The following is a 26,451-nucleotide window of genomic DNA, read 5'->3' as shown; positions in this document are numbered from 1 at the left end:
CTTAGAAATTCCAAGTTTAAAAAAGGAGAAATCAGTGATGATGAGTGTTTTACCATTATATGTAGCATACTATGCATCACATCAGATACATCGGTGGGATGGAAGACCATCTCTCAGAATATTGCCGAGATGTCATTAAACTGCCCCCGCCAGTCGTCGGATTCTTACTTTCAATGAAGATATTCCAATTAGACGCAAAGGTTATGATTGACTTGGTTGTAACTTTGTATTTTCTATCTATTTGAAATGCCAAATAACATAATATTAATAATAGGATGACCATCGGATTTCCATGTAGGCCTACGTCTGTAATTGTTCAAATTTAGTGGATCATCAGCATGTCCGCCGCTGTCCGTCAGGAGTTATGTTATTGTGAAAATACACAGATTTCGTCAAATCAAACAGATAACCAACATCACTAGCGTACCTACGGGGGGCAGAAGGGGCAGACTGCCCCCCCCCCCCTCCCTGACGAGTCACAACCCATGCAAATGACATATCCCTGCCCCCCTGACGAGTCTTGAAGATCTTTTTTTTTTTTTTTTTTTGCTTGTCAATTTTTTTCTGGTACGAAATCCTTTATTTTTGGTTGAAGACCTTTTTTTTTTTCTTGTCAATTTTTTTGGCGGACGAATTTCCCCCCCACCCCCCTGTGGAAAATCTTAGGTACGCCACTGACCAACATGACACCTAGATCCCCACAAAGTCCGATATATTTATAGACTACAGGTCTTTTCATTTGCACTCATTCACAGCAGAAGAGAGAATTAGAAGACGTTTATACTTGAACACGAAACAAATTTTTTCATTTCATTTCATTTATTCACAGTTTGCAAATCAACCAAAATTACAGTGATAAACATTACAAAATTATTGTAACAACAGTCCAATTACGAATCCCAATTATAATTAGTTAAGTATACAAAACATAAGATATTGAAATGAAAAAAAACAAGATACTTAATTACTGAAGTGTGGAGTAAATCTTGTAAATCATTGCTTGTAAAAAGGTGAATTCCTATACTTAATTTCATTTTATCACCAATCAGATTATACAATAAAGTCTACCGCTCTCATTGCTATTCCCAAATGAATTTACAGCATTTGTTTACAAGTTGCGTATGTTCCAGGATAATTTCGTTTGGATTATTTATTCATTGTATAAAGTAATTTTGTTACTAAGGAATAAAATGTCATGAATTGAACTTTTTTTTATAATAAAAGAAACATACGAAGCTTAATCATGTACATGTACTAATGATGGCAGGTCAGTGATGAATGTAAGTCCAAACTCAACTCAAACAATTATGTGGGGTTTAATTACAAATGAAACAAGAATAATGCCGAAAATTGGATGTATGTGAAACAAGACATTTGTATTACATAGCGATTACAGATTCACCTATATTTTAGCGTTCGTTATACATAATTTGGGCAGTATTCAAATGAGGGTGATGTGTAATCGCACATGACATTTACTTGGTATTTTTTAAATGTATATCAACTATTTTAATATTCCTTCTCCAATGTAAAACGTAGATTGGATATACTTCCACGTAAATATGGTCAAAAGGTACAGTTATCATATCGGCATCCATATCACTATAATTTTTTATGACTGAATGTCGAATTTCTTTATCATAAATTCTAGATTGTTGCACTATAGCCTGTGTTTCTCTTCCCTTTCCTTTCGAAGCCTCCACCCATTTCAAGCTCCAAGCTCAAGATGGCGGTCTCCCACAATTCTATTGACAACAATTTAAAAAATGAAAATGTGTCATCAATTGCCCTTATTTGCATACATTCAGTGTTGTGCAGAAAGTCGTATAGTTAAATCAAGCGAAAGTGCCATACATTTTTCATTTCCAATCTGACTTTTATTACGTTTGTTGGCCTATAGCGTCTGTTTGAGTTTTCGCTTTTATAAATCAACTTTTTTTTATTGGGTAGACTTCATTTTTAACTCAACAAGAAGCAACTATAAAAGTAATTATCAAACTATGTGATATCCAATTAACTGTTTTGATGACTTTAAAAATACTATCTACTCATTTATTGCATATCTAACACATATAATAGATTAGTTTACGAGCCGGGATATCTACTTTCATTTGCCTAGACACGTTAAAACAGAAAACGCGTCTGTATTTTATAGGTTATATGTGATCCGTTATCTATACGATGCAATAATGAAAATCAAATATTCATTCTTTTTCTTATTGTCCTCCTTCTTCCTCCTTATGTTCTCGTTTTAAGTCCATTTCGACTAAAGCTGCCCCCTTCGAAAAATCACCTTTCCGACTTTTGATGCCATTGTCGCTCCCCGAGTGTAGTCTTCTCTATTCCTTTATGACAATGGGTCTGGATGCTGGCAGATCTTGGGTCATTTTGGTGTAGTACGTGTTGACCTTTCCATCTTTTGAACCGTAGAATCCATGTTTAGACATGTCTGGTGAAAACTTGGATGCCTCTGTGACCCTACCTAGAGTTTCGGCCATGGTCCGTGTGTAGTGAGGCGAGTTTCCGCAGCATAGTCCCAGGTATGGTATTTTGAGTTGGGCGCAACGCTCAGTGAACTTGACGATGTCAGTGCGAGAGCAGAGAAGGCAGTCTAGATCGGCATAAAAGGCTCGCTGTCCTGTATATGAAGAAAATGAAACACAAGATTTGCTCTGTGTAATTCTTTGCAGGTTAACGCAGATTAAGTGTCCTTTCAACAATCTGTATAAATCTCATTTTAAATGTTTATACTGCAGCCATTTTAACGACATATTCCATGTCTATCATCGCTCTACGTAACTCCCGACGCATCGGTTGTATTGTTCACGATTCAGTACTATCAGAAGGCCAGGTCGACCAGCACAACGAGGACGATATGCGTCTCGACCGGCAACGCATGGACGCTACGCGTCTCGAAGCGCCGAAATAGTACGTCGAAATTCGATTGAGCCGTTATGGAGCGTTATGGGCCACTGTACAACTGTTGTAGTTGTTGTTTTAGTTTATACGGCGCATACCATTCAGCAGTGAATATTTGCTCCACTTTTTTCCCAACAGACGTTAGTACTTATTTTTTTCGGAAAACCCTACACTCACCCACCACACACAGTCATGAAAAGACGGTGTGTGTATTCTGTGGGCGATGAGTGAATGTAGCCTTTGTAGGGTTTTCCGAACAAACAAACTATTAACGTCCAGATCTAGACTATCCTAACCGAAGTGAGTACCAGCAACTGGTGCCAGTAGTGGTTGCCAGCAAAACCAAACAAAAAGAAGAAGAAGTGCTTGAGCAAATGGCCACTAGAAATAGTAATATCGCCCTCACTGGCAAACAGTTTCGAATATTCATAGGTCCTACCTGTTGCTGGATCTTTGATGCATGTGAAATTTGGTTCTTCCAAAGTTGTCCTGTATGGCACTGGTAGAGCAGCCAAAGGAGCCTGTATGTAAAATTAGAAATTTGATTTATATTGCACTAACTTACACTGAAGCGTTAACAAAGAATAAAGTGCTAATTGTAAAGGAATATTCTGGCTCGAAAGGACATAGTACCCAATAAATTTTATATTGAATTTTTGTTACGACTTGTAAGTAATAATCGAACTTTTTTAATCCAAGATGAGCTACAGTAACTTTAACGTCGAAAAATCTAACAGCACCCGGCCACAAAACAGTCCTCAAAATGGAAAAGTGCCTCTTTTACCCCTGCCCTCTCCACCGATATCAACCTGCTTACCCCGATATTAGCCTTCACAGCGCTCTCGAGCAAGGGAAGCATAGACGTTGGTCCCGACATGCAGTTAAAGCCAACGACATCGGCACCAGCAGCTACGAGACGTCGAAGGGCTTCGTTGAACTCGACATCGTCTGCGGTCGATATCTTGCCATCTTCGGAATACTTGCTGAAATGCGTTCCCATGGTGATAACTGCCGGTACACCTGGAGTGGAGAGAGAGGGTAATGAAAAGAAGAATTTACCATAGTGACCATTTACTACTCCCATCACCCCCCCCCCCCTGTATTTTCATATTTTCATTTTGCAACATTAAATTTGCTTTATTGAATTTCCGTTAAAAACAAGTAGCAATAGATATCAAATAAAACATGTGAAATCAACAAATTGAAAACGGGAGGATGGTCCTTCTCAGCAGTATCAGTCATGTTGCTGCTGGTCTACCGAGGGGTCCTAATTGAAAAATGTCCTTTGATATCTGACCGATGGGACTTTAAAACAGGCCAAAATTAAATCACAAAATCAAGTATTTACTTTTGAAAACCTCATTCCTTTTTATACTAACCTTTTCCATATTCCTTTATGGCCTTGGTTGCAAGAATCGCTTCACCTAGGTGACCAAATGTCTCGCCCACAATAAAATCGGCCCCCTCGTCAACCGCCCACTCAACTTGCTCCTGTAAGTTTTCAAGGTTATATTGAAGATGGAGATCGAGAGGAAGAGATGAACAACAAAAAAAGAAACAAATTTACATTGTAATTTTGTACTTTATAATGAATATTATCAACTGCAAACTATTTTATGTATTTCAATTGTTAGAAATATAATCATAATGAAATTTATTATTATCAAAATTATAATGATAACCATCATTATCAAAAACTAATTTATGATGAGGAATAGAATAAAACGAGTAGAATGAAAGTCTTACCCATTCACGTGATTAATGCCCTATCCCCTCATTCTATCCCAGCTACCCGTGCAATATACACTATTGAGGCGTTACAAGAAATTTGCGTCCCAAACCCAAGCATACAGGTAATGATCCGATGCTATATTAAAATTGAGTTGCAACTGAACGCAAATCAACTATAAATTTGCGCTAAATTAAAGGACTTAAAACTCTTGGTTTGGGATTTACTCTGTAATTGAAGGTTTTTTTTTTTTTGCAGCGCCCCATAAGATGATACCATATCATGCATATGGATAATGTTCAAATGTAAAAAAAGACTTAAATAATTTCTCCTGAATGATTACTAAATATTTAATTCATCAATTACAAATTAAGACTTCAGTGCTAATTAGGAAACCTTTAATTATTTGTATACACTATATGTATGATTTCTCTTTTATTGATATGACGCATATGATTTGTATTATAATGTACATATTACATAACTGTATATATTGTTTTTTGTAAAAAAAGAAAAAAACTATTCGGTTGCTATAAACACGTAATTTCAATATCAGGGGGCCTTCATTATACAAGCTTTCCTTTTAGTTGGCCCTCCCTCCCTTTCAATTATTTATATTTCAATTTGATAATTGTCCATTGTAATGTTATAATTTTTGTATATATATATACTTCAAATGTGATTATGTGTTACTATGTCAATTGTAGCATAATTGTAAATATAATATTGAAATTGAAAGTGGAAAATAAAACAACTGAATTGAATTGAATGTGATCATTATACCTTAAACATCTGTTTTGTGGTAGCGATCGCCTCCTCGTTGTCAGGTTCATAAACAAACGTATTGCTGAGGTCACCACACATCAAGGTTCCCGTCTCATCAGCCACCTCCCTCGCCAACTTGAGAGCAATACGGTTCTGTTTCTCGAGCTCGTCCTCCCGCCCGACGAGCTTGAACTTGTTACGATGACCATAGTACTGTATGGATATAAATAATTAATTATGACAGGGGGATATCAAATGGTTGGCCAAAGCTTTGTACCCTTTTTATTCATGAAAGAATTGTCAGATGTAAATAGTATTAATAACAATAAAAGATGACGGATTGTATGGATATTAACAAACATATCTCTAGATAATTGGATAAATTCCTATTATAATCTAACATTATGAAGAAATGAGTGATGAATGAAATAAGTAAATCGTTATTTCGATGACCTAATTTTCACATGTAAATCCCTTTGCCATTATTTTAATGTACATATATGTAATTCATTTATAATGAGGTTGTATAGTTTCATGTATTATTTACCAATGTGTGTATGATAATGTTCTTGAATAATATGCTGCTGTTAGTGTGATATTTTTTACTGGAAAATCCGCAAGGTGTAACTGAAACTCAAGATAAACTTAATTGCTCATCGAATGGGGAAAATAAATGAAAGGCGACATGCGTCCTTTATAAAACAAGGAACGTCTAATAAATATATAAATTTATCATATTAAAATTGAGTAAATAATATATGATTACTAAACAGTGAATAGATTATTAAATACAAACGGACAAAATAAAAAATCAATGAAAGACTGCAGAAACAAATGAAAAGAAAGGCAATTATGATTATATAGTTATGAATATATAAGTAAAGAGATTCATCTATAAAAAAGAAACAATATTCATTGTATTCATTTTCTTTCTATGATCATGATTAGAGGCTTCTGGTAAACAATTTTCATTTTCATCAGCGCTTTTGATTATGGGCAAATAGACTGAGGCGCTTTTTTTTAATAAGCATTGTAAATTCCTGGATTGCTTTGTAATAAGAACAAAATATAATTGAAAAGCAAAAAAGAATCAATAAATGTATACTTCTTCTTCATCTTCTCTTTTTCTTCTTCTTCTTCTTCTTATGAAAAATACAATGTACTTACAAACTATCGGATTGTTTTAATCCACAATGTTGGGTAATGAAACTTTTAGATGAAAATACATATGTTTTTTATTCGTATGAACTTTTGATCATTTGGCTTACTTCCAATAGTGGAAAAGCAGATCTTAGGTGGCGTCGCGACAGGGCATAGGGGAATAAAACGAGGGAAATGGAAGTAAAATTAAAACGTGATGACTCCTCTATGAAAGGAAAGAAAGCCGAAAGGGAAGAAAATAATGAGTAAGGAGAAGTTTGCGCCTAAAAGGGAGAAAGAGCCACGTACGGGGACAACTAAATGTACAATAAGGGGAATGAGAAGAGGATACCCTTCACGGTGTGTCATGGAGAGCTCCTTGCGCTTTCTTTTCAGGCCAATCAGCTATTTTATTAAATTCTTATGGCGCGAAATTAGAATATCGTGGCACTCGTAGGCTTAATTGATGTGTGACTCGCCCGTGAAAATTTCCCCTAACTTCTCAATTGAGTACCCCTTTAAAGTTTACCGTAAAAGCTTGGACTACGTCACTTCCTGCGCGCACGAAGTCCTTGTACATCTGACGTACAAGCTCGGGATGATCCACTACAACTTCAGGGGTGAACGGTCCGGCTTTCAGGTATCCAAGATGTTCAAATGCAAAGATATACCCCTCAGCAACAATGACAGTCTCCCCGTCCTTTATCCTATCCATAAGACCTATGAAAAGATGGACACGATATTACGGAAGGTTTAGATGTTGAACTCATACCTTCCTTTTCACGACATTTTTAAAACACACTACGAAACATTGCGAAGGTTGAAAAATGAATACATATATATATGTAAGATGGGATTCTTATATTTCCCGACATACTTTGCTCTCTCTATCCTTTCTAGGTCATCCTCAATTTCAAGCTCTTATCTTAAGATAGTGATCTCCCGCATTTTTTTGTATGAATTATTACATTATTGCCATAAAATGATTAGTATCAATGATCAGTTCGCCATAACTGACCCCACAGAAAGAAAATTGGTTTGTTTATCATGTTTAAGGCTTTATAAAATGTCATTCGAAGTAAGATAGGTCTAGAAATAATTGACTCGAAATCAGAATTATCATGTTTTTTCTCTTTAAATAAAACACTAGTGAAATAATGTTGGCCCATAGCGGGAGGGGGGGGGGGGGCAAGAAGCATGCCAATTGGTCATTGCGGCTGTAGTGCATTTTCTAAAGTAAAATTGAAGGATTTCGTGCATACTGTCCTTTGATGAATTTGTGAAATCTTTCAGGAAAAACAATTCCGGGGAGGGGGGAACTACCCTTCCCCCGCTGCATACGCCCATGCTAATTATCAGAATACAACTTTATTCACTGCCTGAGTTTAATCACTAAGAACATGTACTGTTTATACGTTCAAGGCTATCATTTATTAACACGTGTTTGATATAACATTGTTCCCTCTTATCACAGTGAAAAAAGTATATAAGGACACATTTATACTGCACCGGTGACTGTACAGAGGCCGCGGGATGGTTTTCATAGTGTGGCACTGAGCCGAAAGTGTAAGAGGTGACCATGCCCCCCCCCAAAAAAAAAAAAAAAAAAAAAAAAATATATATATATATATATATATATATATATAATGAATAAATAAATAAATATAAAAATACAATAAAAAAACCCCACATTTCCGGTGGTCATTTTTACGTTTTTTATGTTTATGGACAAACAGTGGGCTGAAGCCCTCCCCCCCCCCCCACCACGTTACGCGGTCCCTGTCGAAAAGGATTAGAGAGTTTAAAAGACTGGCATAAGAATGCTTTCATATAATAAATGACCAAGGGAAAAAAAGAAAGTGATTGGGGTAAAGTATGAATTTGTTTCCGGAAATTATGTTTATTCTGTCCAAAAAATATAAATTTTAAAAAGATAAACTTTTGATCTCTCATAACTATTTTAAAATGTTCCCTATTCGCCCTGCTCTGCCTTGCAAAATGTTATGACTCTTTATGAATGTATTCTTAGTTATTCAATAGGTCTATGTGTATTTTGAAGGGTTCTTATAGTTCGTGTTGGATAATACAACTCGAATAGTGTCAATAATTCAATTCAATTCAATTCAATTCAATTCAAATAAACATTTATTTTCTTCCATTTCATTACATTTTTGGTATACATGTACATTAATTCATACAAAAATCAATTTGTTTTGAAAAATATAGATATGTACATGTTGGGTTTAAGGAAGTAGGCGTATACCCTAAAAGCTGAGGCTTGTGGCGGGATGCGCCTATATAGACAAAAATACAATATATACAATAAACGATACAAAGGAAAGGGCAGAGAAAAAAAGAGAAGGAAAGGGAACGAGAGAGGGAGACGTGAGCGGGGAGGAGGGCATGAATTACTAAATAAAATATAGAATGCTCAACAAATGTATCAGTGGGGGCAAAATATAAATGCCGCAACACCAATTGTCCATGGTTCATGTTATCATGTTAACTTACAGTCAAAAGGAAACGTAAGATGGAAAATATTCATATATAAAATGACAGAAGCAATTTTTTCATTTTATACTTAAAGCTAGTTGTTGATAGAGGTTTTTTTTAAGTAATCCGGAATTTCGTTCCATATTTTGGGGCCAGTATAACGAATGTTGTTATTTTCTATGTTTGGGGATAAATATTTGATTATTTGAGCGGGTATCAAAATGATGTATGTTGGAAACATGCGTAAATGAATCACGAAATTTTTGTGGAATTTGATAATTTAAACACCTATAGAGAAAATGACATTGTTAAAGTTTGTTGATGTCGTCTAATTTCAACACAATTTTAGGGAATGAAACAAATTTGTAGTATTTGTTAGTGGTATCCTGTCGTCTGGAGAAATAATACGCACAATTTTATTTTGAAGGGAACATAATTTTTTAAGATGGGTTTGGTATTTGGTAGCCCAGACCAAATTACAGTAATAAAAATATGGCAAGATTAAAGAGCAATATAATGTATGCAATACAGTTTTAGGCAAGTAAAAACTTTGGCGATGTATTATTCCAATATTTTTTGCAACTTTGTTCTCAATTTCATTATATGATGTATCCATGTTAAATTAATATCAATGATAACGCCAAGAAACCTAGTATTTTCAACCCTGGGAATAATTTGGTTGTTAAGCTTCACCACTACATGATTAAGATCAATACGCCTTGTGGAGTTACGGAATATAATGTAATTGCATTTTTTATAGTGAACGGTAAGCTTGTTTGCACAAAACCATTTACAAACATTTGTTAGTTCAGTATTTACAGTTTCACACAAGTGATAAAGATTTTTATCAGAATAAACAATATTGGTATCGTCGGCGTACATGAAAGGAAAGGAGATTTGACGAACGATAAATGTCATTAATAAATAAAATAAATAAAAGTGGGCCAAGTAATGACCCTTGAGGTACTCCACATTCAATTGTCCAAAATCCAGACTGAACGGAGTTATAAATGGTGTATTGTTTACGATTTAAGAAGTAACTAGAAAAAAGGTCGAGGGCAGTTCCACGAATACCATATTTATTTAGTTTTGATAAAAGTATATTATGATTAATTGTTTAAAACGCTTTGACAAGTCAATAAATATCCCTATTGCGAATGAGTCGTGCTCAAAGTAGTCAGTTGTGGTATTTGTTAATTCGAGAAGAGCTAGTTCTGTTGAGTGGTAACAACGAAATCCGTATTGATATTCAAAAAGACACTTGTTATTTAAAAAAAAATTACAAGCCCTTTTATAAATAATCTTTCCAATATTTTAGAAAATATAGAAAGCACTGTAATTACAAATCTGCTCTTTGTCACCAGTTTTAAAAATTTGAGAAACTCGCGCAATTTTCATTTCTTCAGGAAATACCCCAGAGGTTTACGATAGATTGAATATATGACATAAAGGTTCGCTAATTAATTCGATTACAAGTTAAACAATCTTGGGTGAGCATTCATCAAGACCCGGGGCTTTATTGTTATCGAAACGCATGACAATGTTTCATATTTCACGTTGGCTTACCGGATTTAAAAACAAAGATTTTGAATTTGGTTCAGATAGATAAGTTCTGAAATCTGTATTATTTTGAGGAGTGATATTAGCTAACTTTGGACCTATTTCAACGAAAAAAATATTAAAAGTATTTGCTATTCGGAACGGGTCTGACGATCGACCTTCATCACAAACTATGGTGTTGGAGGTTGATTTTCTTCTTTTATTTAATATTGATTTGATCTTTTGCCACGTACGGTTTATATTATTTTTATATCCTTCAAATTTAGATTTATAATAATGTTTTTTAGCCTGCCGTTTCAAACAGTTTACTTGTTTAAGAGAATTTTTGTATTTAATTTCGTTTCTAACTGTTGGTTTATGGATATATATTTGTATATAGATTGTTTATATCGAATAGATTGAAGCATCCAGCATTTCAATTTAATTTTCTTACTGGGTGTTTTTTTAATGGAAAATTGTTATTATATAATGTAGTAAATTTGGTTATGAATATGTCATATGATTGATTAGTATCCTGCCTGCATATTGAAAATTTCATCCCAATTTGAATTTTCGATTTCGTTTTTAAATTTCGCAATAGTTTGTGTTGTAAAAGACCTACTATACGGAATACGTTATGATTTATCGATTTAACTTTACTAACATTCATGTAAGTTACATGAAATATTGGCAAGTGATCTGACACGTCAGAGTATATTACTCCACCTTTGGTATCTAAGTCAAATTGATTTGTCAGAAAATTATCTAAAAGGGTGGCACTTGTCTTAGTAATTCTTGTGGGCCTGTGAATTATAGGGAGAAAAAATTACCGAAAGACAATTCACAAAGTTCTTACTTTGATAATTTGAGTTGTGTTTTAAAATATCTATATTTAAGTCGCCCGTCAAAAATACCCTTTTATTTTCCCTGGAAAGACGGATCAAAATGCTATCAAACTCCTCAATAAATGAATTAATGTCCAACGATGAGGCTCTATACAAGGTTCCTACAATTATATTTTTCCCTGAGCACTGTTCCAGTTCGATGAATAAAGAATCGCATGTTGCTTCGCTTAAATTAAGGTCAGTGCGTACTAAGAAATTAAAAGAATCATGGATATACATTCCAACTCCACCACCTCTGGAATATTTCCTATTATTGCAAACGAACGAGTAGTTAGGCATATAAACAAGGGAACTTTCGAATCTTAGCCAGGTTTCGGATATGGCAATTATATCAAATGTAAATTTCAAAGAGTTAAGACAGCTTAAAATGTCATCAGAATAATTTAAAAGACTTCTAGCATTAAAGTGAATGCTTGAAAAATTACCGCTGCTCGGGACACCAATATTTTCAAAGTTTGTATTAAATTCTTCAGAACAATAGTACCGAGATTCATTTGAACTCTCAGTATAGAACTGGAAGTCTTGGTCAACATCGTCATTTGGGACAAAGCTTGCATGTGCTAAAAAAGGATCAAAATGTAAATGAGAAATTCTATCAAAATTGTCTTCTAAGTGTTCATCAGCCGATATTACATCATCGAGCTCGTTATCATTCAACTGGTTGAAAGGAGCTAAGTGTTCAAGACAGTGTTTAGAACAAGAAAAATATTCGTTCCAGTCATGGTTCCGACACATTTGCTTACACATGTAACAATATATTCGATTATGTAGTAGGTCACTAAATTCTTGTATAGGTTCACTCGTCATCAAAGTAAAAATTTGTCGCTTTATCATGTAGGAATTTCAATCCAGACTGATACCTAATTTGACAAATGTCATTAAAATATATTAGGTTACATGCTATATGTATTGTAGCTTTGGCTTTGGGGAAAGATAACAAAACCTATGCAAATTGTTGTTGCAAATTGAATGAGTGCGAACAAAATGAATACATATTGAATGTCAGTTGCACGTCGTTTGGTATACACGGGTAAAGTCATGCCCACAAGAAGGTTAAAGAAAGAGAATAAAGTTGGCAGAAAAGGAAATATGTGAAGAAGAAGAAGAAATTGCCCATAAGCAAATGATATATTAATCTGGCAATCATAACATGATCAATCTTTCAGAGTGTCTTTTGAAATTTGATTAGATTTCATCAGAATTTCTTCAATATTTCATTGACGCTTACTTTTAATTTATTAGTTCCATATGCAACTGAATAAAAAAAAAATAATCTGATATAATGAAAGTAATAATCACGCATAATGAAATAGTCATCGACATTGCTATTTATTTCCATACACTTCAAATGGATGTTATCACGATGCTAATATTTTTTTTAAATCTAATAATTGAAAATATCTGTACAGGTCCTACCTTTAGAATTCAGCATATTGATCTGTCGCTTTGTGTTTGGTCCTTATAGTGATCAGACTTCGGAACTGCGGAGACTAAACCAGAGTGTCCTTTCCGTACGAACCCAAGCTATTTAATAAAATAAATGTTTTCTCCCAGCTTGAGGTTAAATAAATACTTGAAAATAGAAGCATGTTGGTGTTAAATAGATACTTGATCTTGATGGAGTACGACACCACCAGTATCGCAGGGGGGGGGGCAGCTAACTGCAGTACACATTGTCATAGTCAGCAGGGGGACATTTTAGGGCCTACTGAAAATTTTCAAAACAATTTTATTTTGATATTGTGACCTAAAAGTTTTAGTCTTTGCCTTCTTCCGTTCCCTTTATTTTAAACTTTTCTTTCTATTCTTCATTATTCTTTCTTTTCTTATTTCGCCTTCTCCTCCAGCGTCACTCCCCCTATTCTTCTCATTTTCCCTCTTATTTCTGTTGTTGGCGCCGCCAGTGATTGGTGGTGGACCCTTCGCCTAACACCCTCGATCCGGCGATGCATTAGTCAGGTTAAATGGGAGATTTTGAAAGGCATCAGTCCTTCCCTTGTTCTAGACGGATCCGACTCGGCAAGCATTTTAGTCGCACGAAAGAAAAGTGCTGAGTAAAGCCCCTTTCACAATTGACGTACGACCATTTGCGACCTTTTGGTCGTGCGACAGGCTGCAACAGGCATCAATCGCTAGTCATCTCATAAGATCGCACAGAGGCTTTCACAGTTGCAACAGCTGTCGTACAACAAAAACAACCAGTAAACCCCGTTGCACGAGTAAGTCGCATATGCTCTTATTGTGCTCGTGCGATCACATGCGAGTGTTGCACGAGGGATTGCGAGTGGAACGGTCGCATACATGCGAATGAAACGGGAGTGCAATATTGTAAGCCGTTGCGATCGGTCTTGCAACAGTCTTATGGCCCATATTATTATCGCAACCAGTCGCAAGACAGGTCTATGTACATGTAGGTCGCTTGCACATGTGCAAGTGTTGTACGACCTCCAGTCAAGTAAATGCGACTACTTAGTTGTGCCACCTCTCGCACCAAGTCGTACAACGTTGAACAACACTCGCACGATGATCGCCCGAGCGATGGTACGACCCCGGGTACGGCCTGATGCGAGTGAATCGATCGTATTTGATCGCGTTCGGATTTTGAACATGTTCAAAGTTCAGATGTGACCAGTCACGACCACCTCGAGTTCGTGCGACCGTCTACAACGACTGCGAGTGCTCGCAAGACACCAAGAGATCGATCGTGCAACAACAAGAAAAAACTGTTGCAGGCGGTCGTAAACTGGTCGGACGTCAATTGTGAAAGGGGCTGAACAGTCGCATACAAGCGAATGCAACGGTAGTGGAATGTTGTAAGCCATAATTTCGATCGATCTTGCAACAGTCTTATATTATCGCACCCAGTCGCAAGACTGGTCTCTGTAGGTCTCCAGCACATGTGCAAGTGTTGTACGACCTCCAGTCGACTAAATGCGACTATACTTAGTTGTGCCACCTCTCGCACCAAGTCGTACAACGTTAAACAACACTAACACGATGGTCGCCCGACCGATGGTACGACTTGTTGCGAGTGAATCAATCGTATTTGATCGCGTTTGGATTTTGAACATGTTCAAAGTTCAGATGCGACCACTCACGATCACCTCCGACCACCTCGAGTTTGTGCGATCGTCTACAACGACTGCGAGTGCTCGCAAGACACCAAGGGATCGATCGCGCAACAACAAGAAAAAATTGTTGCAGGTGGTCGTAAACAGGTCGTACGTCAATTGTGAAAGGGGCTTAAGCTAAGTGGTATGAAATAGGTCTGGAAAAAAGGCCAATATCAGACGAAAAACGTGACTAGATGTAAACTAATGATAATGTATTCAATATGGTCTTATGATTATTGCTAATTGGCTCACAATCCAGCTTTCTGTCAATGAAAAATAATCCATATATATATATGTACATTATAATCCAGGGGACGTAAGAAATTTGAGATGCTACGTTCCACTAACATCCAAGGTACACATTCCCTCAATCATGTATATATGCCCTGCCAGGGCACTAGCGTATTGTCATCTATTACCATCTATAATAGATGGGGGCTTAATTGTAGGCTATGCAACCCACTAAACAGATTACAACAAAGAAAAAAGGAAAGGAAAGGGGCAAGGCTAAAATATCTATGTAAAAAGGTGTTTTTTATAAAAGGTAAAAAAAAATGTTTGCTCCCTTGCAGCATTTTATGACTTTTGCTCTATACGCCATGGACATCTGGCCCCCTCAAAATTTTAGGCCCATTACACTAAGGGGACTTCTCGTATTTCCAAAGGGCTGTGAAATATTTCATAGGATGTCGCTCTCCACTTTCTTGCTTCCCCGCGTCCAGAAAAAAAAATCCTTCCGTCAGCGAATGGTATCATTCGTGTCTTTAAGAAAGTGTGACATTAACATTTCTGCATATTTATTTCAAATAAACAAAGCTTTGTTCTTTTTACCATTTCTGTGATTGAAGTATAAAAGTAAAGAGCGGATATTGAATATTTAGACACGTAATTTTCTTTTTGAAACTCAGATACTGCCAGCAAAATGACTTTTTTGTATCCTTTCTTCAAATTGTTTTTGCTCACTCATGCGTGAATTAGGAATCATGTAAGGGCCTTAATTCACACGAGAATCTTAATTGTCATGATGATCGCAATTCGTCTTTAGAATCATCGGACCTTCCACACGCTCACTTGAAAACTGTGATTTGAATTCAAAATTCCCGAGCGAAGGCGGTATGTCTCCTTGGTGAATTGTCAAAGCACTGCATCGCAAACACAAACTACGATGAGTGCATGACATTATCGTATTATCTACAGAAGTGCTTAAAAGGTCACGTAAGCCCCCCCCCCCCCCGCAAAAAAAAAAAAAAAGATGTTCTGGAGGTCAAGCCTTTCACACGCAAACTTCGTGCCGTAATTTGAGTGAAACTTAAAGGGGAATCCAACCCAAATGAAAACTTGTTTTTATAAGGAAAAGAAAAATCAGACAAGTTGATAGGTGAAAGTTTGAACAATATTGGACAAACAACAAGAAAGTTATGAATTTTTAAAAGTTGTAAATATTGGTAATCACTATACCCATGGAGACTTCAAATTGGCCGCATATGGGATGTCATAGTGATGTAATTAAGGCAAGGACTACTCTTCCATGTACTCCAATACATAACAGGCGCGTAGCCAGGGGGGGCGGTGGGGGCGGTCGCCCCCCCCCCCAAAACGTCCCCAAAAAGAAAAAAAAAGAAGGGAAAAAAGAGAGGAAAAAAGAAAAAGGGAAGGGAGGAAAGGGAAGAAAGGTAGCTTTGTCGGGTTTTTTTCTTTTTATTCTTTATTTTTTTTTCTCAGAAGAAACTCCTTCACTTTTGCTCTAAATTTATATATGCATTTTGCTTCCGCGCTGCGCGCGGTTAAATGACAATATTGAAGTTCTCTATTGTTTCCCCCACCCTTTCTCTAACCCTGATTTTCCACCTCGGTTATATGTGTTTCTTGCCAGTTAAAGTTCAAATGTATAGATTAAGGCATGGAATTAGAGGAAGGTTAGGCCGAAGTATATGAAGTTATCTTTTTTTTAATTGATCACGCAACTTCTGGTAGGGTCGGCTCCGGGCGGGTAAAATCGTTATATCAATTTCTGCCGTCACCTCCATAAAGTCAACTTCTCCCGCTTTTCAGGTCATTACTAAACAACCATAATTTGGGGCAAACAGGTTCCTAATTTAAAAAGAGGAATGTATAAAATTCGTGTCGTATTAAATAAAAAAGTACAATATTTTTTTTCAAATTCTATTAATCTTCATGTTATTTCCCTGCACATTCATCTCCTGTCCTGTTTTGCGCCCTCAGTTTGAAATTTGGAATGACACTTAGGTTTCTTTATAATTCAAAATGAAGCGCTTCAGGATAAGTCAAAGAAATCCTTTTTTATATAATTTTAATAAATCACAGAAGTTTCAACTTTTTGCGCACTATTTTCCTTGTAATGAAGTTCAATAATCTTAGGAAATCAATTGAATTAGAGCCGATGGGGTATTAGATATATCTGCATTTGATGAAACGTCCGCCCTTTGAAATTTCAGAGTTTTATTGCTCTGCGCGGGGAGGAATATCTTCCTCCCGGCATATACACTTCTTCTCCTCTGTTTTGCGAGTTAAAGATATGCACTGTCGCTAAATTGTTTGTAATCAAATCTGATATTTCCAAGGGAAGTATTCATTGAGAATACCCTTTTCTCGGGACCCTTTTCATGGCAAAAAAATTGATAAAACGCTTTAGCTTCCGCGCTTCGCGCGGGGTTATTATGATTTTAATTTCCTCCATTGTATTCCTTTTTGTGCGTTCACAATCACTTTTGAAAGCAATGTTCAAAATCACAATATAGTCAACTGAATTGGAGCTGATATAGGTACTAGAGACAAGAGAGACGGCTCCTTTTCATTTTAATTTATGAAACACCAAAAGCTTCGCGCTTCGCGCGGGAGGGGGAAACTCCCCCTCCCTGCACCCACCCCCTACGCGCTTTGCGCGCTCTGTAAGTGTTGGCACGCTTCGCGTGCATTTACCGCCCCCTCCAAAATGAAATCCTGGCTACGCGGTTGATACATAATGTGGCTAAAATGTCATTTTCCCAAAAAGTTTCATGAGGACATAAAACAATATACTACCTGGATTATATTTAGATTACTGCCCCAGGGTAATGGGTAGGCCTACTTAGGAGAAAACCACAAATCCCTGATAAAGCACATGGCCTATGAGAAAGTTGTCCTTGCCCCTTGTCATAATTTACTTACCCAGTTGCCAATTTGAAATCTACATACTACTAGTGATCTCAATTTAAAAGCAGCTATAACTTTCTTATTCCTTGTCCGATTTCTTTCAAACTTTCGCCATTCTGTTTAATTTATTTTTCTCCTTCCCAACACAACATTTTATGGCAAAGGCTGGATTCCCCTTTAACTGGAATTCACCTCCAGAGTAGAATTTGAATTCGTGATTGTGATTAGCGTTCGTGCCTCTAATCATGTTCTAGTTTGGTTTCACACGTGCTAAAAAAAAAAATCGTCATTAGCCTGATTTTTCACTAGAATCATCATTCAAATTACGATTCGTTTTAACCGTGTGAAAGGGCGGTAAGTCAAAGCGCTATCAGTCCCCTGCCCCTGCTGATATCAAATAGTTCGATTCGATTGTTCATACCGCCCTTTCACACGGTAAAAACAAATATGATTCCAGTGAAAAATAAGGCTTATGACGAATATTTAGCAAGTGTGAAACCAAACTAGAACATGATTAGAGGCACGAACGCTAATCACAGTCACAATTACAATTACAATAGCAATCATCATTACAATGATGATTGAAGATTCACGTGTGAAAAGGCCCATGGTCATCTGGGTTGATAAAGTTCATTGCTGTTGATATACTCCTCCATGGCCGTACGCAGAAATTAAATTTTGTGCTGGGGGGGGGGGGGGCAGTACGCGTAAACTTGTTATTGAGAGGCTTTTGCATTTTGTGATGTGAAATTGAACAATTTTCATGCATACCTTTGGTGAATTTTGTGAAAGTTTTCAGTCAAGAAAAATGTAAGTTTTCAAAATTTCTTGGGGGCAACTGTCCCTAACCCCCACCCCCTGCTGCGCACGGCCATGTACTCCTTGAGTATTTTAGTCGCATATGACAAGTGTGATGTGAAAAAGTGCTGAGTATGCTGGTTTAAAACACACAGATCCGGGAAGAACAAACACATATCATTTTCAAGTACAATAGGGCAAGGTGTAAACTAATAAATATAGTCCTGGCGATTTGTTTTGTATGGGTTACTGTTTATTGCATTTACATTGGCTCGCTATCAATCTGTGTAGGAGCATCACGAGGGCATTTATCATCCTCCAAATCGCAATAAATGTGAACTGATACCCCCATCCTAATCATTCCAATGCTTTTTGTTATTATTACTTATTATTATCATCATTTATATCGTTACTATTGATTTTTTTAGGATGAATGTTTTTCTTTCATTATACGATTTTAAGAAAAAAACTGAATATGATAATCCAGGAGGCTGATATGAGCGGCCCTTTTTTCTGCTAGTTAATTTTTCTGACCGAAAATTGCAACCTTTTTCTTTCGTTTGCCTATTCAATACAATTATGAATTTCTTCCTCTTTTTCTTCCTTCCCTTTCTTACGGGATCGATACAAATTACTAACGTTACAGACAGAAGTTAATACCTCACCTAAAACATCTTTCTTTCATTATCTTTTTCTTTCTTCTTTTATAGATGACCTTTTTCTTTCTAGTTTTCAGATTGGCTCCTGACCCCCCCCCCCCCCCCACACACACATATATGTCTCTCTCTCTCTCTCTGGATGATATATACACTTTGATTTCAAACTGCAAATAAATGTGGTTCTAGCAGAAACTGCATGTCTATGTATTACAGCGGAGGGTGATGGTATATATATATATTTCACAATTTATTTCAGATGTCCATTTGTGTTGGTTGTATCCTGACTCTATCCCCTTTTGGAAAATACTCGTGTATTAAAATAACACTATCACCCCCCCCCCCCCCCCTCCCCTCCCTCTTTTCATCTATCTGTCTTGCACTTCTACATTCTCCTCCAAGATGATCACAAATAGCAACCGAATAAAAAAACATGTACCACAAATTGCATTTCTTTTCAATTTTACTTGAATGCGTTGACCCCATATGACATTACGTGAAGCAATAGTTGGGATCTGACCGTACGCCAGGATCAAATCTATCTCCAACTGTCAACATAATGTCTCATAACTTATTCTCGAAACTCATTACCCAAACGAGCAGATCGTTTTAAACATTGCAATGTCAAACTCTGCAGAATTTCAAACGTCTTCTTCTGAACCGAAAACGTTTTTGTTTACGTCATAACGACCTTCCAACACCGCTGCTACAGACCTTCTACTTCAATAGTATTTTTAGACACAAGAAACCAACTTTAACTAGCCACTATACTCACAGAAATATAAGCCTAAAAAGAATTACACATTGACCAACGCGATTACTGACACACAGAAGCAAAGTGACGTGCCCTGACAGAGTAGTGTAGTGCTCATCTGCACAAAAGAACGGTCTGGGAAAAAAACCTGGTCTGGTTGTACCAGTAGAGGGCAGTATAACAGATTTCACAAAGGGCAGGTCTGGTGGATACAGCATTATAATAAGCATAGAAACATGAGCTTATGGGAGCCTGAGAGTTAACAATATCCCTCCAACACATGATCTACAAAGTGGCTGGCTGTCAATCAAGGGTCCATTTTATAAAACTTCTTAAAATAACAAATTTGCAATAACAGTTTAAAGCTACTGAAATCATTCAATTTGATTGGCTGATAGTAAACTTGTTATATAATTTGTGCATTAATGCCACCATTACAGTTCTTCATGAAACGTACCCTGATAAGAAAAAATATATATTTGTCAATAGGCCTGCTCCATCAAAGCCTGTAGATAAGACAGAGTGCAAAGCAAACTAGTTTGGAACACATGATCCAAAAGGGTGAAAATCATGCACACCTCATCAACACGATAGTTGACAGTTCACTTATATACTTTTCACACTGCTTTTCCTAAACCCCATACTATCCTTAACCCCGGACTATCCTTATCCCCATACTATCTTTTTTTTTGGTTTCACACTGTCTTTCTTAACCCCATACTATTTGCTTAGCTGGGGTTAACGCCTTAACCCCGGACTATCGCAGACTGATTTTGCCACACAGAACGTGATTAACGTGCAATTTTGACTTGATTGGCTAATGCTTAGCCCCACTTCGTTTCACACTGGATTTCTTAGCACCGCAAATGTGGTGCTAGCACCGCAATAAGCTGGCTAACCCTGCTTTTTACAGGGCCAGATAGTACCATACTGTTTACCGTGCTAGCCCAGTTTGCTAAAACGTAGTGTGAAACCGAAGTGGGCTAAGCTTAACCCCGGGAAATTGGTGGAGCTAAGACCCCCCTCCCCTTTAGCCCCACCAATTTCCTGGGGAAAAAGGAAAATATGTGCAGTGTGAAAAGCATATTACTAGTAAGCACTACAGTCTTGTCTGCAGGCTTCTTGATGCTACCTTTCATACAGCAACCGTACCCATACTGGATAGAGGAAGCAATCATGTACTTGAATTTCGAGGGAGAAATAATTTGGGTCAAGTTCAAAGTTCTTTCTTCCACAAAGTATCAAGGACCCTAGATTTCTGAAGATTTGTTTCTAGCCTTATGAGGGAGGAGATAACAATGAAACTTTTGATGAAATCTGTCATTCAAATTCCCAATACACTAATTAAGATCTATTATGAAGGATAAAAGTGACCATTCATTGCAAAATACCAATTGCCAGACCAGGTTGAAGTTTAACCAGAGTTCTGTGTATAGTCCCATGTGCTCTTAATGCTGTGTGTGAGTGTGACACATTCAATACAATGTACACAGCTAATACTATACTCTTTCTTCTCATGGTGCATGAGCTTACAGCTTTCAAACATACACGTACAAGTAACTATGACCTACAGTTAACTACACACAACTCTGACTTGAGATTTTACGATAGGTAGCCTTGCTCCACTTAACAATTTTGGGTATTATCAAATTACGGTGAATTGTGTGAGGGAAATATACCCAACAGTGAACACTTCACGGTCTTCCATCAAATCATGAAACCGATTGAAATTTCTATGTAATTCCCATTTCAAAAAGCATGTTTGCCTATCTAAAATTCTAATGATAATGATCATCATGTGCTGTATCAAATACAGATGTAAATCCAAGGGGTTAACCTATTGTTGTTGTTGGTTTTTTTGGGGGGGATAACTATTATTTCACCCCCCCCCCCCCACACTTGAATAGTAGGACATCATGGATTTTGCCACTGGTATGAAAAGCAGGATATTATCATTATGTTACTTTTCTTAATATAAATGTATGTCTGTCTTGATATGCACCATAAAAACATACAGTATAACATATGAAACAGAATTTTTGATTGGTCAGCTAAAAGCCTTTTGAACAATAGGTACCAGGATAATACTAAATTTGTGTAAGTGTGCTCCTAGGGAGCGTTTCATCAACATTTTTGTCCGAAACGTTGTCAGATCTGACAACTTTCCTAGATTTTGATTGGCTGAGAGACACTGTTGCTACGGTAACTTTCCGATAAAACAGGACTTGTTGGATAAAACGTCCGACACATCCTTTTATGTAACGCTCCCCAGGAACACATAAGCAGCTAAACAGTGCATATGAGACCAGGGCCTCGTGACTTCATCAGCCCACCTAATGAATATTCAGGATGACTGTTTTCACAAAATATTGCTAAACTTTAAAATTCAATAACTTTGTTATTTGTTATCCAATTTTGATGAAATTTTTCGGCATTTTGCTTAGTGAATTCTACTCTATTTATTAAGCTATAAATACTCTCAGCCCGGACCATTCCCTTTAATTGTCACTTTACCATTGTAGATCTGGATCTGGTACAGTAATACATACACCGAACTTTGTGAAATCATAAAATCCGAGTTGAAAAACAATCACAATGAAGATAGCAAACACAGATAAGCATATGTGGGACAGGGTATTATAATTCTATGAAGAAAAAATCCTGACATTTGAGCGGGGCGGAATTCCATGCTTATTTTGCTGATTTCTCAGCAATTAAAGGTATTGTTTAACTTTGTGAGCAGCCGATTTAAAAAATTCTCAAACCACGATGAAACATGTGTACAAGTGCATGTATTAGAACTAATAAACCCTGAAAACAACCATTATTGAGAATGAAAAGCTAAAACTACAAGGCAAACCTATAGACGCCTAAATAGTACACATAAGTGTATGGGATGAAATTAAGATGGTGTTTTCGGTCACTTTATATTTCAATATTTGAAGCACTAAATAATTATTTTCGAACGCAATTTTTTCTGGGCTTCAATTTTGTAACATATCACAGACACAGGTGACAAGTGTGACCTTCTAGCTCAGATTTTTTTAAAGTCAAACCAATGTTAACCTATCACTTTAAGTAATTTCTTTTCAAATCCTTTGGTGCATACTTTTTATTCATACATACAGACACTTGGGTGGTAATTTTATTGGATTCTGCATTAACTCATTTTGAAATCGTTACAACTCAATGCATTCATTTTCAACAATGGTTCAACCTTCCAATTTCTTTGCCTGACCACAATACTTTGGTGCCACTGTCTACATGCAACTGGTGTCTCTCATCTAAAAATAAGGGCAAACTTCTGCCATATACCAAAAACATGCTTTGTGATGTAATATCAATTGATAGGCTCTTAAGAATTTAGATTCAATTTTCTCTTTTCTCATGCAAGTTCATGTAAAAACAATTTTTATTGTTGTTTCAAGATAGCTATAAATGATTCAAGTGCCAAATAACCAATAAATTGAATATAAACATTAGATGATCGTGAGACAATTGGCGATCCATAGTTCAACCACAACTTTAAACCAGAGTTTAGAGTATGGTACTTAAATTATTTGCTAATGGAACAAGGCTACCAGATCTGAGAGGTGTTTCCTACATACATGTACCAAACGTGTACAAACATGTTCCCTTTCTTGTGCTACATACTATATTACTAAGTGTGAATGAGGCTCATTCACCGAGTGCTGATTTAGTGTGAGTAGACTACAGAAAATAGGGTGTGTTCACATGTGATGCTTCATTGCTTGCTGAACTTCTAGATAGAGGGTAACATACAACATTTATCTTCACAAAAATGTGTTCATAGAATTCTTGGTTGCATTATTCACGACATCTGGACAGAAATTATGCCCACATGTGGGTAAACAGACTAAAAGTTGTTTTCACATGTGGTTCTACACATTACAAGTTATGTTCACATGTAGTCCTAGAGATTAAAAGTCATGTTCCCACGTGGCAGAGCTCCATTTCAGTATACTACTAGCAATGCTGCTTTAATGTAGATTGTAGTGTTAAGTCAAAAGTAGGATATTGGTGCCAGAGACATAATATTTCCTTTTTCATACTCTTTTTTTTTTAACAGTATATTGTTCCTTTTTATCAGGGACCATAAGAAAGAAAAAATAACATGATTAATTAGATTAGAAAACTTGGTGAAGATGGTTTGAAGAAAAATATTGTAAATTTGAAATCCTATATCATTATTATGACTGATGATCGCCAGACAACTAGCACACAAAGAAAACAAAGGGTGTATTATGGTATCTTGAACTGCACATCACAGCAAAAATGAGGAGGCTGTATTGACATTCAATCCAAGGGTCAAAATTAGCATTTCGTCATCAGAAAACAGAGGGGGGGGGGAGAAAGAGCAGAGTGGTGCAAGGGATGATGTTCTAGCTGATATTAAAATATAATGGATTTAGAAGTCAGGATATAATTCTGTTTCAAAAAACTTTTTTTTTTTAGCCATGTGAGCAGTGGAAGTGAAGCTCAAACATAAAATGAAAACTTGATTTTTATACAAGCAGTCATTTTGTCTTTACCGATACCAAAGATGCTGTCCTGACAAATCGTTCTGAGAATTCAAGCAAACTTCAAGTCTGTCTGCTTCTTTAATATCTTAGGGAAATTCAATGAGAAATATAATTCTAAATAATGTAAAATTGCAATCCAAATAAACAAAATTGAAATATTTGATCAAGGTTTATGCCAGAAGACTGATATTGGATTACAGACAACAAATCTTCGAGTTGGTTGGATCAGTGACAACAGTGGTTTTAATAGTGAATCAGAGATTTGGGGGTTGAAATTAGGCTGGTACGAATATCAAGCCCACAAATCGCTCCTAGGAAGGGAATTGCTCCTTATAATGAATCACCCCCCTGGGCCATTTAATAGCATCCTCTCAACAGATCCTCCACAAATACCTGGGGCCCATTTCATAAAATGTTTTATAATAACAATTCGCCATGAAAGTGTCAAGTTGCTGATATACTTCAATCTGATTGGTTGATAGTATGTTTGCTATAGTTATTATAAAAAAGTCTTTATGAAACGATAGCCAAGTTTTGATGAAGCTCAATGCCAGAAGAGTGTTCATTCTTTTATACAAGACCCAATGTCATAATTTATTCATTCAAAAAATTTCACTGTCCCTTTGGAAACAGAAGAGCACACTGAATAGTCAAGAAAAAGATATGTAGAAACACTTTGAACAGAAACATGCATATTGGATGTTGGGGAGGTTGGGGTTGCTGGCTTTGACTGGATCAATCACAACTCTTTGTCCAGGTTAACAATATATATGCAAAGCACTTTAGAAAAGTCATCCTGATGCAATTATTATTCATTAGCATGCCTCTTTTCAGTGCACAAGCATCTTAGAGTAAATGAAAAATTATGGCATGAATGCCTTTCCATAGATAAGAATGATGTGAATGGTGTGAAATTCAACACAGGGTTGACTGCCTTGTGGCTGCACACAAAAAACAAATCATGGAAACAAAAACCTTGTAATCTTCAATGCATAGCCTATCCTTCTAGTCCACAACACAAATACTACCCATGGAAGCAAAACCGGGAAAGATGCCAGAACTTGAAATCCACTGGTGGGCCATAATTTCTATAATTCTGGAGCAAGGCCACTTTTCAAAAGGGCACATTTCCATATGACGGCACAGTTAAGAAAAATGAAAAAGGGAAAAAAAAATATGAAAGGCTAGTGAAAGGGGCACTTAGACCAACCAATAGGAAACACAAAGTCATGGCCTTGGATTACTATAAAGCCCTGTTGTGGTATACTGAAAACTTTTAAATCCAATGGGTGAAATAAGTGTTGTATGATGGATTGGTATGGTAAGTAGGAACTGACTGTACCAGCCTACTCTAGAATTTCTGGATGATTCATGAGGCAACACACATTCACAATGTGTTTCTGTAAAATGGTTTCTGTAGACTGTGATCTATGTGAGCTATGTTACAAACAATGAAACACCGACATTGATAAGCAAGCGAAAATGAAGCATCACAACATGACTAAAGAACACCTTGGCAAGAAAATTCTGTATTTTTAAATCTGTTCTCCCTTTCTCTATACTCTAGTTACTCTTAGGTCTGTAGACGGCTGCGTTGGGGTCGAGCACCGATGACTTCGCGGGGGAAGTACCCTGCGACTGCGCACCAGGGGGAGGGGTCCCTGGGTTGGAGCGTTGCTGCGGTTGGGGCTGAGGTGGTTGTGGTGGTTGTTGCTGAACGAGAGGGGAAACCCCAGCCATGGGCTTGGTGACCACTGTTGGAGGGGTGCTCTCATCGGTCTTTGGCTGACGCGGGCTGCAGAAGTTGACCGAGTACCGCGGGGAGGCCACTGCACTGCCAGAGCTGGAGGTTGCGGGGTAGTTGGACATGGGCATCACTGCCATCAGGTCAGCTATGGTTGACTTTAACTCACGAATCTCAACTTCCTTGTGATGTAATTGAC

The 26,451-nt window shown here is 36.8% G+C and overlaps 2 protein-coding genes across 3 annotated transcripts in view; both read right to left on the bottom strand.

Moving 5' to 3' along the window:
* Window positions 1-800: 800 nt before the first annotated feature.
* On the bottom strand, window positions 801-20,096 carry LOC129259077 (betaine--homocysteine S-methyltransferase 1-like). 2 transcript variants are annotated; one of them, XM_064098310.1, is made up of 9 exons: window positions 19,986-20,081; window positions 12,907-13,014; window positions 7,083-7,273; window positions 5,432-5,626; window positions 4,299-4,410; window positions 3,737-3,939; window positions 3,359-3,440; window positions 2,294-2,638; window positions 801-1,745 (listed from the first exon to the last, which is right to left on the bottom strand). In XM_064098310.1, exons 2-8 carry the CDS (start codon window positions 12,920-12,922, stop codon window positions 2,340-2,342), a joined length of 1,098 nt encoding a protein of 365 aa, XP_063954380.1. In that variant the 5' UTR covers window positions 12,923-13,014; window positions 19,986-20,081; the 3' UTR covers window positions 801-1,745; window positions 2,294-2,339. The 2 variants fall into 2 exon arrangements, with proteins under 2 accessions (XP_063954380.1, XP_054753318.2); XM_054897343.2 differs by having other exon boundaries at window positions 801-2,638; window positions 19,986-20,096.
* The window catches only part of LOC129259078 (macoilin-like), a 31,405-nt gene continuing 24,609 nt past the window's right edge, over window positions 19,656-26,451 (bottom strand). Inside the window, exon 11 of the mRNA XM_064098309.1 lies at window positions 19,656-26,451. Within this exon, the coding sequence (XP_063954379.1) occupies window positions 26,072-26,451 (380 nt within the window). The 3' untranslated portion in view covers window positions 19,656-26,071.

This window comes from Lytechinus pictus, chromosome 4, assembly GCF_037042905.1.
Source record: "Lytechinus pictus isolate F3 Inbred chromosome 4, Lp3.0, whole genome shotgun sequence".
NCBI classification, from domain to species: Eukaryota; Metazoa; Echinodermata; class Echinoidea; order Temnopleuroida; family Toxopneustidae; genus Lytechinus; species Lytechinus pictus.
Note: the sequence above shows the minus strand (reverse complement) of the source record. Positions and strands in the feature narration are given on the sequence as shown.